At 54.1% G+C, this 17,164-nt stretch overlaps 2 protein-coding genes across 4 annotated transcripts; both read left to right on the top strand.

Annotated features, from left to right (window-relative positions):
• Positions 1-2,342: 2,342 nt before the first annotated feature.
• On the top strand, positions 2,343-7,503 carry GJB3 (gap junction protein beta 3). The gene is made up of 2 exons (XM_023232218.1): positions 2,343-2,930; positions 5,887-7,503. The coding sequence occupies exon 2, from the start codon at positions 5,912-5,914 to the stop codon at positions 6,722-6,724; it is 813 nt and encodes a 270-aa protein (XP_023087986.1). The 5' UTR covers positions 2,343-2,930; positions 5,887-5,911; the 3' UTR covers positions 6,725-7,503.
• Positions 7,504-13,709: 6,206 nt separating this feature from the next.
• GJA4 (gap junction protein alpha 4) lies at positions 13,710-16,837 on the top strand. Of its 3 annotated transcripts, none has more exons than XM_023232213.2 (2): positions 13,710-13,938; positions 15,316-16,778. In XM_023232213.2, the coding sequence occupies exons 1-2, from the start codon at positions 13,902-13,904 to the stop codon at positions 16,332-16,334; spliced, it is 1,056 nt and encodes a 351-aa protein (XP_023087981.2). In that variant the 5' UTR covers positions 13,710-13,901; the 3' UTR covers positions 16,335-16,778. The 3 variants fall into 3 exon arrangements, with proteins under 3 accessions (XP_023087981.2, XP_023087983.2, XP_023087982.2); XM_023232215.2 differs by lacking the exon at positions 13,710-13,938 and adding an exon at positions 14,130-14,330 and having other exon boundaries at positions 15,221-16,778; XM_023232214.3 differs by lacking the exon at positions 13,710-13,938 and adding an exon at positions 14,136-14,199 and having other exon boundaries at positions 15,316-16,837.
• Positions 16,838-17,164: the final 327 nt, after the last annotated feature.

Here is a 17,164-nt window from a genome sequence, read left to right as displayed (position 1 = left end):
GGCGGAAGGAATCCTTTCTATTTGTATCACAGACAGAGGAGGGCTTATTTCTTTAGTATGTAAAGAGCTCCTGAGAAAAAAATAATAAAAGTCAACCATCCAATAGAAAAAATGGGCAAAGGCAAAGGACTGTTCACAGGATAACAAACAAGAGCGGCCCTCAAATACATGAAAAGATGCTCAATCTCACTCATACCAAGAGACATGCACAATAAAGTATAATGAGCTATATCACTGACAAAGATCATAAAGTTTGATAACGCTCTCTATTGCTAAGTATATGGGGATGCAGGCACTCCCTTGTCTCTTGGAGTGCAAACAGAAACACCTGTGAAGACGATTAGGAAACATCTATCAAAATATTAAATCCACATACAACTTTAAGGCAAAAATTCCACTTGTAGGAATATACCCTATAAATACAATTTTCAAATGTGTTAAATAATGATTATCCAAGGATATTCACTGCAATTGTGTTTGTAATAGAGTGAAACAAAAGACTAGAAACAGCCTTAATTTTCATCAGAATAAGACTGATTAAATATATTGTAGTATATATACTATTCAGCTGTTTTTAAAATGAGAGAGCAAGGCCGCTCTATATCAACTGATGGGGGAAATGTCTCATATTTTGTTGAATGAGAAAAGCAAAGTGCAGATAGCATAGCATACTTCCATAGGTTAAATGTGAAAAGAATATATAGTTGAATATGAACGGGCGATTTGGAAATGAAAACAAGAAACTAGGGACCCTGGTGTTCAGGTAGGCAGCTCCGGTTACAGTCTGGTGTTCAGGGAGAAGTCACGTCCACTGTTGGAAATGTGTGAATCATCAGTGAATGGGATGGTGTCTAGATCCCCAGGACTGGGTGAGCTCATCTGGAAAGGAAGAGACTGGTCTCCGGGACATGCCCACCTTGGAGGCCAGGATGTGAGGCCTGTGGCATCAAGAAAGCACAGGGAAGAAAGTGTTTCTAGAAGGAAGGAGTGGCACATTGTCCCAGGTGCTTCTGAAGGTCAAGGGGCATGGGGACAGAGGTGTGACTGCTGGATTTAGCATTACAGAGATGCATGGAGACCTTGACAGGCCGTTTTTAGTGACATGGTAGGGACAGGAACATTGTTCAAATGAGTCGAAAAATGACTAGGAGGGGAGGTAGAGGGGAGCAAGTCTTGCTCTGACAGGGAGCAGAGCAGCAGGCGGCAGAGTCTGGGGCCCCACGCCATCATGCTCGCTCCCACACCGCCCATGCACAGAGCACGGCACACGCACCTGGGCCACCTGGCACTCCTCAATCTCAGCATAGATTTTCAAGGGCCACAACCCCAGTGAGTACAAAGGGAGCCTCTGCTCTGTGGCTTTTCTGTATCTGGAAACAACACTGCTGAGGCCTCCCGAGCTGAGTCTACTGGTTATTATCTGTGTGACCCTGAGCAAGTCACCTCACCTGTGTGTGCTTCAGCTTTCTCCTTCATAAAAGCAGGAAGGATTGGACCTTCCTCATCTGGATGCTGCGAGCATGTGGGACAGTGTCAGGTACAAAGATGCCACTGGGCTCCCAACTCAGTGCTCATTCTCTACCAAAATGAGTAGGAGGAGGGTGACCATAATTGATGCTCCTAACTTTGGGGCATTTTTTAAAGTAAAAGGGGGCATTGTTAATGATGCCAGCACTGCAGGCATAAACCAGTACAGTCCTAGGCAAACACCATGTGGAGCCACCATAGTGCCAGCAATATCACCTCTGTGGAGACAGGACTCGGGCCTCACCCTAAGATCCAGGGACTCCCAGGGAGGCTGGCAACCCTGGGGTTTTCCAGAAAAGGCTGAAGCGCTGCAGGCTCTTATTAGTTCCCAGTCATGACACGCTAGTAAATAAGACAATGCATCCTTATCCCCAGGGCACAGCCCAGCCCCACCCCAGCCGCAGATCCACCTGCTTTGGCAGGGGCTATTTATTGCAATGGCATTTGTAATAGAATGAAATAAAAGACTAGAAACAGCCTTAATTTTTATCAGAGTAGGACTGATTAAATACATTACAGTACATATACTATTCAGCTGTTTTTAAAATGAGAGAGCAAGGCCGCTCTATATCGACGGATGGGAGAAATGTCATATTTTGCTAAATGAAAAAAAGCAAAGTGCAGAAGAGGGTTGATAGCATACTTCCATAGGTTAAATGTAAAAAAGAGGACTATATAGTTGAATATGAACAGGCGATTCGTGAATGAAAACAAGAAACTAGGGACCCTGGTGTTCAGGTAGGCACCTCCGGTTGCAGTCTGCCCCTCTGAGTCACTCCAGGCGGTGACCTCCCCCACTCCGCCCTCATTCCTGCACGTCTTTCCTGGCACAGGACTCACTGTGCCCCTTCCCGCTGTGGATACAAGGTCTGCCCCCGACCCCGGCTCTCCAAAGCGCACCGACCTCGCTGGAGGCCGAGGTGGAGGGCCCGTCGCACCGGGAGGGCGGGCCCCCAGGGGTGTCCCACGCACGGTCAAGGTCCCGCGCCACACGGGGACCCGGCTGGGCCGGAAGCGGGCACGGTACCCGCGGCAAACTAGTGTGGGCGAGTCCTGATTGCAGTCGGACCTGCCGCCGCAGCACTTAACAGTTTGCAGAGTGCTTCCCGCCCCTGATCTCATTGGAGCCTTCGGATGGCCCTGCCCACGGTCACTGATGCCCCCATTTTATGCCTGAGGAAGCAGAGGCTCAGACGGGCCACCAGCCCCTCTGGAGGCTGGCCCGGGAGCACCTGGCAGCGTGGGGTCTAGGAGCCGGCTTCCTCCTGCTCCCTCCTCCGCACCGCCCGAGGTGTGCCCGCCGTCCGTGTGCACCACTGCTGAGCCTAGCTCCGGCGCCCTCGCCTCCGCTGTGGGCCCCGGAGACGCGGGGTCAGGCCTCCGCGTTGGCCAAGCCGCTGCAGGTAAGTGCTGGACGGGGCGGGGCGAGGCGGGGCGGGACCCTCAGGGGCGTCGAGCGCTCTGGGCGACCCCCTGAGGCAGGGCTGGGGCTTGAGCCTACCAGTGCGCTGGGATGGGGCGCGAAGAGGGGATGCGGGGACCCCTCTCCCGTGCCTCCCAATCCGTCCTCTCACGTCTCAGTTCTGGGCCCATTAGGGGACCCGGCTGCGGGAAGGTTTCGAGACACCCCCACGCCAAGCCCGCAAGCTCCCAAGCTGCCTGGGATGGAGGGAAACTGGGGAGGAAAGGGTGCTTTATCCTTAGGGGACATTGTGGGGCCGGAGGCAAGGCTGGGCACAGTGCAGCCTGGGGGTCTGGGAAAAAACGGTTGCACTGGGAGCTGACTTTGTAGGGCAGCTGGGGGAACCAGAACTGGCTCCACCAGTCCCCAGCCTAGACTTGGGAAGGAAATTTTTTGCCAGTGAGGCTCCTCCCTGGGGTGTGTCACCAGGGACTGGGCAGACAGCGCCCAAGGGTGGAAGGTGGGGGCCCAGGAGGGAGCTGCACCCCGGTGGGCAGCCATGGGAGGGTGTCAGGTGGAAGCAGCTGTCAGGGTCCCCCTCCTCTCTCTGTCCGGACAGGGGGGCTCCAGCCTCCACTTCAGTTCTTGTGAACTCCCACCACATGAGTGGCAGACCTGGGAGGGAATAGTCTCAGGATTCTCACCACAGCCCGGGAAAGTAGGAATTATTTCCCTTTAGAGATAAGTAAATAGGGTCAATGAGATTAGGAAATTCTTGGAAGTCGCCCAGCTACTAAGTGGCCCAGCCGAGGTTTGAATCCAGGTGGAACTCAGTGTTCAGTGCTATCCCAATGCCTTCCCGCACCACCAGGGCTTGGAAGGAGCAGAATAGGGGAGAAGAGGCGGCTTTCCAGGAATGAGGTCTTCCCAATCGCCCCAACCTGCCCAGACTGTGATTCCCAGAGGAAACGCAGCCAGGAGAGCCAGGTGCTGAGAAGGAACTGTGCTCTCTCCCTCTCCCCAGTGTAGGGGAGTCTTCCCCCAATCCCCCTGACCAGGCTGCCCCCAACCAGGATCCTGCCCACCCTCCTGTCCCCTCCCTCCAAGCTGCCTAGCTGAGAACTCAGCATTCGTTTGTTTACCCATTCAGCATTGAGTGCCTACTATGTGCCAAGCACTGGGCACTAAATACAAAGCAAGACCAAGTTGACATTCTAGAGGGGGAGCCAGATAATAAATGAGACCAAAAAAAAGGACAAAGTATTTAATTTCAGATAGTGATTAAGTGCTATAAAGAAAACAAAGGGGGCTGGAAAAATTAGCCGGGCATGGTGGTGCACACCTGTGGCCCCAGCTACTCAGGGGCTGAGGTAGGAGGATCCCTTGAGCCTGGGAAGCAGAGACTGCAGTGAGCCAAGGTCGCACCACTGCACTCCAGCCTGGGTGACAGAGCAAGACCTTGTCTCAAAAAAAAAGAAAGGGGACAGGAACAGAGCGACAGAAGCAGGGGCTCTTTCAGACCAGGGTAATCTGGAGAGGCCTCTAAAGAGATGAGGTTTGAGCAGAGGCCTGTGTGATGAGAAGGGTCTACCCATGTGAGGTTCTGGAGGAAGAGCATTCCAGGCAGAAGGAATCAATAAAAAGCCCCCAAGGCTCTTATTCCAGTGTGGCAGGGTGAAAATGTCGAATCTGGGGTTTTGCCAAGCCTAGCAAGAAGCTAGTAGAGTCTTAAACAAGGGAGTGGCATGAACTGATTTAATGGACTCTAGGGGCACAGGGGGAAGGTGAAAAGCCAGTAAAGAGGTCATAATACAGGCCAGAGTAATGGTGATTCGGGGCAGGGTGGTGGCCTCGCAGGCATCACACATGCTCAGAGGTGCAAATCCGCTCCAGGGGGAGTCACACGCACACAGGCCCACACACAGGCAGGCGGGTGCTCTCACACCCACAGCAGCGCAGAAACAAGGCACACTCAGGCAGACCCACCCATTCACACCCTCTGAGTCACTCCAGGACTGGGAGGAAGATATGTGAATTGAGGCCTGAACAAAGCTCATCTTTCCACCACAAGGCCCTGGCAACCAGCGTGGCTGGGGGTGGCTGGGCTTCCCCAGGCCCAGCGCAGGGAGCAGGCAGTTGCCTCTAGATATTCCCTGGATCCAGTGTCCTCCCAGGAGTCATATAAGCCTCCATATAAGGAGTCATAAGCCTCCATGCACCCCCAACCTGAACTGGTCTCCCCTCTTCACCACCCAGCAGCTATGAGACCTTGGGCTCGTTATTTCTCCTCTCTGAGCCTCCGTTTCCCCTCTGTAGAATGGGACTCATAACCGCAACTTCACAGTATAGTAGTGAGGCATCCACAAAGTAAGCGTTTCAAGAATCTGGTCTGGGGCAGGAGTCCATCGGAGAAGGGAAGAGGAGGTGGTGCAGAGCACAGGCTCCGGCACCCAACAGCCGGCCTTGAATCCACCTCTCGTTTTAAGTGAGTTACTTGACCTCTCTAAATTTCACAGTAATGAGTAGCCAGCATTTATGGGGCACTTACTATGTACTACTTGTTTTGCAAACGTTCAATGATCAGTTTCATCTGTAAGTGAAGAGCACTGTAATAACCACCTTATGAGGTCATTCTAAGAGATTAAATGAGATTCTGCTCATAAAGTGTTTAGCTTCATGCCTGACTCAGAGTAAACACTCAATAAATGGTGATTGTTATTATCAGCAAAAGCACATTTGCTTCCTTCCAGCATACTAGTTCTGTTGCCTTTGGGTAAGTTATGTAACCTTACTGTGCCTCAGTTTCCTATCTGCAGCTTGGGAGGAATAATAGTTCTGAACTCAGAGGGTCGTGAGGATTGAACAAGTCAGAACTCAGAACACTGCCTGGTACATAGTAAATGCTCAATAAAGTCAACTGTTCATTCACACGATGGTTTTTCCTCTAATTCTCTCAGGTAGGCACAGCCCCCACCAGACGCCATGGACTGGAAGGCACTCCGGGACCTGCTGAACGGCGTGAATAAGTACTCCACAGCGTTGGGGCGCATCTGGCTGTCAGTGGTGTTCGTCTTCCGGGTGCTGGTGTATGTGGTGGCTGCAGAGCGCGTGTGGGGGGACGAGCAGAAGGACTTTGACTGCAACACCAAGCAGCCCGGCTGCACCAACGTCTGCTATGACAACTACTTCCCCATCTCCAACATCCGCCTCTGGGCCCTGCAGCTCATCTTCGTCACGTGCCCCTCGCTGCTGGTCACCCTGCATGTGGCCTACCGTGAGGAGCGGGAGCGTCGGAACCGCCAGAAGAATGGGGACCAGTGCACCAAGCTGTACGACGACGCAGGCAAGAAGCGAGGAGGCCTGTGGTGGACCTACCTGTTCAGCCTCATCTTCAAGCTCATCATCGAGTTCCTCTTCCTCTACCTGCTGCACACTCTCTGGCATGGCTTCAACATGCCGCGCCTGGTGCAGTGCGCCAACGTGGCCCCCTGCCCCAATATCGTGGACTGCTACATCGCCCGACCCACCGAAAAGAAAATCTTCACCTACTTCATGGTGGGCGCCTCCGCCGTCTGCATCGTACTCACCACCTGCGAGCTCTGCTACCTCATCTGCCACAGGGTCCTGGCAGGCCTGCCCAAGGACAAGCCTCGAGGGGGCCGTGGCCCCTCGTCCTCCACCAGCCGAGCTTCCACCTGCCGCTGCCACCACAAGCTGGTGGAGGCTGGGGAGCTGGATCCAGATCCAGGCAATAACAAGCTGCAGGCCTCAGCACCCAACCTGACCCCCATCTGACAACAGGGCTGGGGGTAGGGCAACATGGGGGCTGCCAATGGGACAGGCAGGGCGGTGTGGCAGGGTGGAGAGGTCCTACAGAGCCTGAGTGACCCCACTTTGAGGTCACTAAGCTATGCAACTTTCCTTTTGGCAGATATGTTTTGACACTGGGCACTGGGCTGTCTACCCGGGTATAGGTAACCCAAAGGGCCAGTGCCAGCCCTCAAAGGACACAGACTTTGAAACAAGCGAATTAACTATCTATGCCTGCAAGGGGCCACTTAGGGCGCTCCTGGCAGGGCTTCTAGCTAACCCAGGAAGGGGTCATCAGGAGAGGCGTCCCTGAGAACACAATGTGTAAGAGAGGTGAGAAGAGCTCCCAAGCAGAGACGACAGCAGCACAGAGGTCTGGAGGCCATACAAAAAGAGATGCTGGCCCTGGGCTAGCCTCAGCATCTAAGGCATCTCCACTCCTTCCGGAGGAGCCGCCCAGATTCCTGCAGTGGAGAGGAGGTCTTCTCCCAGCAGCAGCAGGTCTGGAGGCCTGAGAGTGAGTCTGACAAGAGGTTCTGGAGACACCCAGGGGTCCCCCAGGTCATCACTTGGCTCAATGGAAGCCCTCTTCCCCCAAATCCTACTCCCTCAGCCTCAGGCAGTGGTGTTCCCATCTTCCTCCCCACAACTGTGTTCTGCCTGGTGCCAGCCTTTCAGACCCTGGTCCCAGGGACTCGGGTGGATGCGCTGATAGCACATGCTCAAGACAGTTTCCTTGAAATCAATAAAGCCTGTGTTTTATACAGGTTGGCTCTGTCCCTGGTTCTCCCACACTCCCACCCACTCACAGGACCCTGAAGGTAGGGAAGGTAAACCCTCAGAAAGGGAAAGAGTTCCATGGCTGGGGGTGGAGCTAGGGTGGGAGCTGTGGCAGTGGCTGCAGCTGGGGCTGGAGCTAGAGCTGGATTAGGCTGGGGCTGAGGTTGACAGCGGGAAGCTGGGTTTGTATTAGAGGAGGAGGCTGGAGTGGAACCTACTGATATATATGTTGGGATTCTAGTTGTGGCCACAAGAGTGCGCTGTGCTCCCTCTGCAATAGCGCTTCCAGCCTTCGTAATTAGACTTCGCCCTGAGTACACACACAATCACTGCCACTCACTATAAACAAACCACACTCTCTCCTCTGTCATCCAGTCACTGCCATCACAACACACATCCCCACCCTGTGTACACACAATCCTTGTTATTCATACTCTCACTCCTTATGTGCGTTCTCAACAGGGCATGTCGTCTGCACTCAAGCATGCCTTCCCAGCCTCACCCCGCATTTTATTCGGCTCATTCCATTTTCCCTGAGCATTTTCTCTGAACCAGGACCCTGGCAGGATGCTGGGACTGTACAAGGAGGTAGGACCTGTGCCCACAGAGCTAAGAGACAAGAACACAGGCTCATCTCCCGCACTAACCAACCCCTGGGGTGACTCACGGTCCTGCTCCCGCTGCTGTATCGTGACCTGATATTTAGGGAACACTAATACCCAAGGCCAGATGAGAATGGAAAGCAAAAGGGAGTGCAAGCCTATATTAACCCAGAGGAACACTTAGTGACTATCAGAGCCAGGGCCGGGAGCCAGAAATTCAGGAGCCAGTGAGCCAAGTGCCACAGCCAGCAAAGAGAGGTGAGGTCATCACGGAGACAGAACAGCCAGTGGTTCACCTGCGGTCTCACAAGTGTCCATCAGAGGGTGGATAAGCCAGCCAACTTTAAAGGGCCCAGGGTTGGCTGACACTGTCCCTGCACCCCCATGACTGATTCATAGCTTGACCATTCCCTGAGCACAGCTTCACCACACTACATCTTGGGCAGGCCTTCAGTACAATCAGGGCTTGCCATCAGTACAATGGGAATTTTATCAATCAGGGTCCTAGCAAAAGACAGATGGCGCATTCAAACCAAGTAACTTTAAAGGGAGTTTCCTAGAGAGACTGTTTTCAAAGGTATGGCTACTGCAATACCCTGGGGCTAGTACCAGGGTAACAATGGACAGGATACATCCAATCCCAGCAACCAAGTAAATCCCCCAACTTCACTTTCCCATCTGCTTGCCTGCCGGTGGCTCCCACTGACCTAACCCAACCGGAAGTCAGAGAGCAAGTCAGCCTCCCACTGCACAGGGCAGGGTGTAGAGTAGACCTGAGGGACACAGGCAATAGAGTCAGCATGACACCCAGTTGTTCCTACACAGAGGATTGTTGTAGAGGTAGAAGGAGACACTGGAGGTAAAACATTAGCACAGCACTAATGTACCTGATAAATTCCCAGGTATGACTGTGCTCAGGAAAGCCTCTGCCTGATGCACTGGAGGTCAGCCTCTGCTCGGGCTGGAGGGTTGCAAAGGTCTCAGGGAGGGGTGATCTCCACCTACTTGCCGACATGCATTCCAGCATCTTCCTGGGTGGTTCTGGCTGCCTGGCCAAGGGTGGCTTGGAGGTCAGAGTAACCAGAGAACATCACTGGCTATTACTGCAGAGAATTAACACTCAGCAAGGACTGAGCTTCTAGTCCTGGCCCCATTTCTCCAGGCTGTGGGCCAGGACCATGAAGGAGGGGGCGTTCCGGCCCTGCACAGCCTGCCTTTGACCTGGAGCTGTTCTGAGCAGTGCAGTTCACTGATCTCATCCAGTATGTGTTGGGTGATTACTGTTCACCACCAAGTCCCAGGGCACATCATGTCACCACAAGGTGGACCTCACGTCCCCTTGACCTTCTCAGGGTACGTGCCTCTACCTCCTCCTTCCACACCCAGAGGATTCACTGCAAACTCCCTCCAATCATGCATATGAGAGATTAGGATTTCATGTAGTCTTCAAATCTACATCTACTGTGTAAGGTCGCAGACACCCTGCAGCCCAAGATAAACAGGACATTCCTTTGTATTCATTCACCCTAGTCCAAGTTCCCATGTGGACTGAATGTTTGTGTCTTCCAAAAATTCATATGCTGAATTTCTACCCCCCAGTGTGATGGTATTAGGAGGTGGGGCCTTCAGGGGTCATTAGGTCATGGGATGGACCCTCCTGAATGGGATTAGTGCCCTTATAAGAAGAGATAGGAAAGAGATGATCTCTCTCTCTCTCTCTCTTCTCCATGTGAGGATACAAAGAGAAAATGGCCCTCACCAAGAACTTGACCATGCTGGCACCTGAATCTCAGACATCTGTGCTCCCCAGCTGTGAGAAATGAATGTTTGTTGTTTAAACTACTCCAGTCTTATAGCAGCCCAAACTGGCAATACATCATCTCTCCCTGGGATGACTGCTTCCATCTCTTGTTCCTGCCTCTGACTCTGGGAAGTGGACTCTGAGGAAGCATTAAGAGGGTGCACTGGGGAGTGACTCCTATAAGTGGAAAAGGGCAGGAAGAAGGATTGAGCAGCAAGATGTGTCCCAGGGAGCTCAGAAGCAGAGACTGTCCATGCGGGCAGTTCTGCACCGGACAGCAATGGCGAGGCCTTGGCCACTCCCTGCTCAGTCATGGCCTGAGGTCACCCCAAGAAGAACGTGGCCACCTAGACAGCAGCAGCACACCTGGAAGTGCTGATAGGTGGAGGCAGTCAGCTGGCCAGGCTCCACACCGCTAGATAGCAAGTCCTACATTGAAGGGGGATGTCTGTCTGTCATCCACCCCCACAGTCTATTCCCAGCACAGCAGCTGGGGTGATCCTATCAAAACCTAAGTCAGGCCAGAGGTCACTCCTCTGTCCCAAACCTCCAAAGGCATCTTACACAGGCCTTCAAGGGCCCGCAAGATCTTCCCCATCCGCATCTCACCTGTTGCCTTTCTAAACTCACTTCTCTTTGCTCACCTGCTGCAACCACACTGACCTCCTGCTGTCCCCCAAGCCAGGAAACACCAGGCACCCTCCTTCCCCGGGGCCTTTGCATCCTAGGTGCCCTCTGTCTGAAATGCTGTGCCCCCAGATAGCCACGGGACTCCCTCCCTGCCTTCAGGGCTTGCATCAAATGTCAGCTGCTTAGTGAGGTGTTCTCTCCTCTTCTACTAGAAATTGAGGCCACCCGCAGTGACTCACTCTTGTAATCCCAGCACTTTGGGAGGCCGAGGCGGGTGGATTACGAGGTCAAGAGATCAAGACCATCCTGGCCAACGTAGTGAAACCCCATCTCTACTAAAAATACAAAAATGAGCTGGGCGTGGTGGCATGTGCCTATAGTCCCAGCTACTTGGGAGGCTGAGACAGGAGAATCACTTGAACTTGGGAGGCGGAGGTTGCAGTGAGCTAAGATCGCACCACTGCACTCCAGCCTGGGCAACAGAGCAAGACTCCATCTCAAAAAAGAAAAAGAGAGAGAAATTGAAACTTGCCACCCCTGCACTCTCACTCCTCCCTACTTCATTTCCCCCAGAGCATTCATCACCATCTAACATGTTCTACATTTTATTATCTGTCTTCTGGCCAGCTAGAATGTAAAACCTCTGAGGACAAGGATTTTGTTGTTGTTGTTCCCTGGTTATCTTCACTGTCTAGGATAGCACCACAGCACACAGGAGGTGCTCAGTAACTATTAGTTTTAATAGCAAAAACCACAATTACTTTTGCACCAAACTAAATACTTGTTGAGTTAACAAATTTATATATATATGGATCTGGTTCTCTGCTAGGTGGTGGAGATATAAAGACCCAGCTGCCTGCCCTCAAGGGGTTCACAGTCTAATGCAGGAGGTGAATAAACATAAGTAGACCATGCACCCGGGTATAGGGAAAGGGGGGAAGTGAAGTGGTTTACTAGAGACAGAGTTTCAGTTTTGCAAGATGACAAAGTTCTGGAGATCTGTTGCACAACAACGTGAATATACTCAACACTACTGAACTGTACACTTAAAATCCTTAAGATGATACATTTCATGGTAGTTGCTTTTTACCACAATTAAAATTTTTTAAATAACAAAAAAACAAAGCACCATAGGGAGTAGCTGAGCTTCTGAGAGCACAAAGGTACACCTAGCACAGAGGGGGCCAGCAAGGGGACTTCTGGGAGAAGGCAACAACTGAGAAAAGTCCTGATTCACAGCATTCAGCACGTGAGGGTGCTCCATGCAGAGGGAACAGCATGGACAAAGGCAAGAACACACAGAGAACCCCATCAGTGAGATCTGGTTGGGTCACGGCAAGAAGTGGCCACGAACTGGAGGTTGGGGAGCCTAGGGCTTACCCAGAAGGTGATACGGAGCTATAGATGGCTTTTCAGCAGAGCGATGTTGGTCACATTTCTAGGGAAGTGTGGAGGCTGGGTTGTAGGGGTGGGGCTAGAGGCCAGGAGACCAGCTGGGATGGCAGCAGCCTGAACAGGACCAGGGCAATGGGAATGCAGGGAAGTGTGCGGTTCCAGGGACATTTCCAGGTGGAATGGCCAAGTTGTGGTAACTGTTGTCTTGGTGGCTCCCAATTTCTTCTTCACCCTCTGGGGAAGAGCCGAGTTATTCAAACCTCCAAAGCCCTTGAGGAAGGAGTCAGAGCAGGGTGAGGGCAGCCTTGACGTCACTCCCGGCCCTCCACTGGTTCTTCCCTCCTTCCCAGTAGACAGAATCAGAAAGGCTTTGGGAGAGCTGGGTCCACTCCCAAGAGAGGAAAACTTGGGAGTGAGCAGAGGCTGCAGTGGGGGCGTGGTGAGAACCAGCCTCCAGGGGCCTCGGTTCTCATGCCCTCAAGGGTCAGAACTAAGTGGGGCAGTTGTTAGCTTCAGAGATCCAGGAGACTCAGTTCAGCCTGGCCCTGACGGAGAGGCCTAGAGGGGAAGCCAGCTCAGCCGGATCCCCCAGGGCAGCTAGCACTGAAGTTCTCAGGTCTGCGTGTCCCCAAAGATGTCCTCCTGCTGGTCCCGAAGACAGACCAGGAACCCAGCCCTGGGGCCCAGGGAATCCAAGGACTAAATCTTGCTGTGGAGGAAAAGGGACTTCTGTGTCATCAGCCCCAGGCCTCAACAGCCCCCTGCCAACTTCCCTTTCCTCAGCTGTACGCGCCCCTACCAACCTCCAAGAACAACCCACAGACCCTTTTTGTTACAGTATCACAATGTTTTTAGCCACCACTCACTTGAAAACTTTAGGTACCACTATTACACTATGTGCTTTGATCACACTGTATGCCGTCAACCCCATAAAGTAGATACTATCACTATCCTCATTCTGCAGAGGAAGAAATTGAGGCACAGGAATTTGAGTAACTTGCCTAAGGGTGCGGGAGTCAACAGCAAAGTCTCAACTCCTAGGTTCAGCCACCAAGAAAGTGTCAGCACTCCGAGGGCAGTGTCCAGTCTCAGAACCCCACAGCTCCAGGGCCTCAAGCCACACTCATGCCACCCCTCTACCTAGAACGTTCTTCCCCTCCACTTGGTTAATGGAGGGGGAAAAGCATTTCCTCTCCTCCAGGAAATGTTCCTAACCAAGTCCCTTGGGAATCACGGAGTACCTCTCAGGAGAACTTTCCACATTTATTATCTTACGGTTATCCAAGGGCTGACATGCTCAATCCCTGCACCAGCCAGTGAGGGAGGAGGCCAGACATCACGTTTGGCTGGTTCCTCATGGTATCCCAGGTCCCCAAGCAGCATCTGCAGCACAGCAGACACTCATTGATATTCATCCACCTGTGATGCCTGAATGCATGACAGCAGGCTCTGCATAGCCCTTTCACTCCTATGAATGTCCCCCCCACCGCCCAGCCACCATTTAGAGGCATAAGAACGGGTCCAAGCTAAAGGTCAGGTGGTTCCCCTACCCCCAGTCTCAAGGAGTCCATGGGAATTGCTTAATGGCCTCCGATTGTGTAGCCTGCCCAGGCATGGGGATGTTTGAGAATTCTGGAAGAACGTGGGCTGGGTGTGGGTAGAGACCCCAGCTCCACCACGTGTGCCGGAAGTGTGGATTACAACCCCTGTCCCCCATTGGAGCTTCCCCCGCCGTAATTAGCCTTGAACGCCTCATCCTGGCACACTAGGGCCACCTAGCAAATGAGTGGTTCCCACACCCCGTCCCCATCCGCCCACCCCTCACAGCCCCCCAGGCCAGTTGCCTAGATCAACAGCTCTTACTGCAACCCTTTCCAATCCAGCCACCCTAAGAGATCCTGGCCTGGGAGAATTCCCCTTCCCTGGCCAAAGAAACGACAGGGGAGTTTACCATATGGAATACCTGGTGGCGAGAGAGCAGGAGAGGAAGGGTAGGTCAGCCCCTCTTGCCCTCCCCACTGCAAATCACAGGCCCACCTCCCCGGAGTGGGTTTAGGGAGTCTGCAGCTCCCAGTCCCCGCCCCCGCCCTCTCTCCAGCCCCCGCCGCCCTCCCCGTCGCGTTTCCTGCCCCCACCCCGCCCCTCTGCGCTATTTAAGGCGCCCCCGCCGCCCGTGCGGTCCAGCAGGGCTCCCGCGGGCGTCGCTCCGGCCATCGTCCCCACCTCCACCTGGGCCGCCCGGCAGGCAGGCGGTGAGTCAGGGGCTTGGAGGGGACCGGGGGTGCCACCTGCTCGCGGGAGGCCGGGCGGCGTCTTGGGTCCTCCGAGGCCGGGACAGGGGTTGCTGCGGAACGCCCGCCGCGACAGAGCCGCGCTCACCCAGGTGGCCTTGGCCAGGCTCCCACCGTCTTTCCATGGAATCCTTATAACAACCCGAGGCGGTAGGAGTACTATTGTTTCCACTCTACCATGGAGGAGACTGAGGCGCCCAGAGGTTGTTCCTTATCCAAGGGGCCGCAGTTACTAAAAGCCAAGATTTGAACCCAGGGCCGCTTCCAGAGCCTGGCTCTAAACAGCTTTGCACTTGGGAAGAGGCACCTCCCTCTTGGGAACTTTGTGGCCTGTGCCTCGCCTTGCAATAACAATTCCTTTCAAGAGTCTAGAATTTGCCAGCATCAGTTTTGGAGATGGAAGGGGGTGGGAGTGGAGGTGGACGAAGAAGACAGGACCAAGTGTCCCTCCTCAAGTGGCAGGTGGTCATTATTGCTGACCGGTGGAGCTAAAGGATGATGCTGCCTTCAGCTCCTAAAACCCCTCCCGCCTCCCAGCCCCTGCAGGCTCAAAGATTAGAGTGAAACCAGCTGGGTAAGATATGAAGCAGGGAGCAGGGACCTGAGGCTTTGAGCCCCCTAAGAAGCAGAAGATAACACCTCTACCATCAGCACCAGCCCCCACTGTCTGGGGGTAGCCAGCCTTGGGTAAAAGGGAGGAAGGGCTTAGCCCAGCTGCACAACCTTGGATACGTTCCTCAAATTCTGTTCCCACAGGCAAAGGAGCCTCAATTCCACCCAGATTTCCTTGGTCTGTGTCCATCCTAGGGCAGTGGCTCGGGGACAAGAGGGATATCGATGTCTGATTAGGCAGGGACCTTAGCCAAAGCAGAATGAGACCATACAGAGGTTGGCAGCCATCATCCAAAGATCTGCTTTGGGTTCTGCCTGCACTGCTGAGTGGGAGCCTCCAAGCCAGTCCTTCCCCTTCCTGAACCTGTAGGTAGAACGGGCATGGCAGACCTCCCTGCAGGCTTGTTGCTGGGCGAACGAGAAGGATGCCATGCTGACATGCTGACTTGCTCTGTCTCCTTGCAGACGGAGGCCCGGGAGCCATGGGTGACTGGGGCTTCCTGGAGAAGCTGCTGGACCAGGTCCAGGAGCACTCCACCGTGGTGGGCAAGATCTGGCTGACGGTGCTCTTCATCTTCCGCATCCTCATCCTGGGCCTAGCCGGCGAGTCAGTGTGGGGTGACGAGCAGTCAGATTTCGAGTGTAACACGGCCCAGCCAGGCTGCACCAACGTCTGCTATGACCAGGCCTTCCCCATCTCCCACATCCGCTACTGGGTGCTGCAGTTCCTCTTCGTCAGCACGCCCACCCTGGTCTACCTGGGCCATGTCATTTACCTGTCTCGGCGAGAAGAGCGGCTACGGGAGAAGGAGGGGGAGTTGCGGGCACTGCCAGCCAAGGACCCACAGGTGGAGCGGGCACTGGCGGCCGTAGAGCGTCAGATGGCCAAGATCTCGGTGGCAGAAGATGGTCGCCTGCGCATCCGCGGAGCGCTGATGGGCACCTATGTGGCCAGCGTGCTCTGCAAGAGCGTGCTAGAGGCAGGCTTCCTCTATGGCCAGTGGCGCCTGTATGGCTGGACCATGGAGCCCGTGTTTGTGTGCCAGCGAGCACCCTGCCCCTACCTCGTGGACTGCTTTGTCTCTCGCCCCACGGAGAAGACCATCTTCATCATCTTCATGTTGGTGGTTGGACTCATCTCCCTGGTGCTTAACCTGCTGGAGTTGGTGCACCTGCTGTGTCGCTGCCTCAGCCGGGGGATGAGGGCACGGCAGGGCCAAGACGCACCCCCGACCCAGGGCACCTCCTCAGACCCTTACACGGACCAGGTCTTCTTCTACCTCCCCATGGGCCAGGGGCCCTCATCCCCGCCATGCCCCACCTACAATGGGCTCTCATCCAGCGAGCAGAACTGGGCCAACCTGACCACGGAGGAGAGGCTGGCTTCTTCCAGGCCCCCTCTCTTCCTGGACCCACCCCCTCAGAATGGCCGAAAATCCCCCAGTCGCCCCAGCAGCTCTGCTTCTAAGAAGCAGTATGTATAGAGGCCTGGGGCTTATGTCACCCAACAGAGGGGTCCTGAGAAGTCTGGCTGCCTGGGATGCCCCCTGCCCCCTCCTGGAAGGCTCTGCAGAGATGACTCGGCTGGGGAAGCAGATGCTTGCTGGCCATGGAGCCTCATTGCAAGTTGTTCTTGAACACCTGAGGCCTTCCTGGTGCCACCAGGCACTCTGGCTTCCTCTCCAGAATGTGGCTTTGCCTGAGCACAGACAGAGTCAGCATGGGATGCTCTGGCCTTTTGCCGCTGATCCAGAGGGACCCAGAGCCAACTTACCCCAACCTCACCCTATGGAACAGTTACCTGTGTGCAGGTTGTCCTCAAACCCTCCCCTCACAGGAAGAGGCGGACTGAGGCTGCTGGGTCAGCCTGGATCGCACAGACAGAGCTTGTGCCGGATTTGGCCCTGTCTAGGGGACTGGTGCCTTGTTTTCATCACTCCTTCCTAGTTCTGTTCATGCTTCTAAAATAAACAGGACTGGATCACAAGCTAGGTGTGTATTGATGCTATCACGATGTGTTGGGGGTTGGGGGATAGTTATTTTGCCCAGGCTTCCTTTTCTTTTTGGTCCTGTATAATCTCTTTGGTCTCTGTAACCCCCAACTCCAGCCAGCACCTTCACCCCTCAAACTCATACCTTCTGCCTCCAACAGCCCTGATTCCTAAATGTTCTGCCTTTTGAAATGCCTCAGACACTATATTATTCTCATCCCCACCGCTCCAGCCCATTAATGAGTGGCCAAAGCATAAGTGTCCTTGCCCTGCCTCCCCCGTGCCCATCGTCGCCCTGGCCACACTGCCCCCTGCAAAGTGCT

Source organism: Piliocolobus tephrosceles, chromosome 1 (assembly GCF_002776525.5).
Source record: "Piliocolobus tephrosceles isolate RC106 chromosome 1, ASM277652v3, whole genome shotgun sequence".
NCBI lineage: Eukaryota > Metazoa > Chordata > Mammalia > Primates > Cercopithecidae > Piliocolobus > Piliocolobus tephrosceles.
The sequence above is the reverse complement of the archived record's forward strand: the minus strand, read 5'-3'. Positions and strand labels throughout refer to the sequence as shown.

Coding starts and splice junctions, on each gene's coding strand:
- GJB3 (XM_023232218.1), top strand. CDS start 5,912: ATGGACTGGAAGGCACTCCGGGACCTGCTGAACGGCGTGAATAAGTAC.
- GJA4 (XM_023232213.2), top strand. CDS start 13,902: ATGGAATACCTGGTGGCGAGAGAGCAGGAGAGGAAGG. Junction 13,939..15,315: donor GAGAGAGCAGGAGAGGAAGG/GTAGGTCAGCCC, acceptor GTCTCCTTGCAG/ACGGAGGCCCGGGAGCCATG.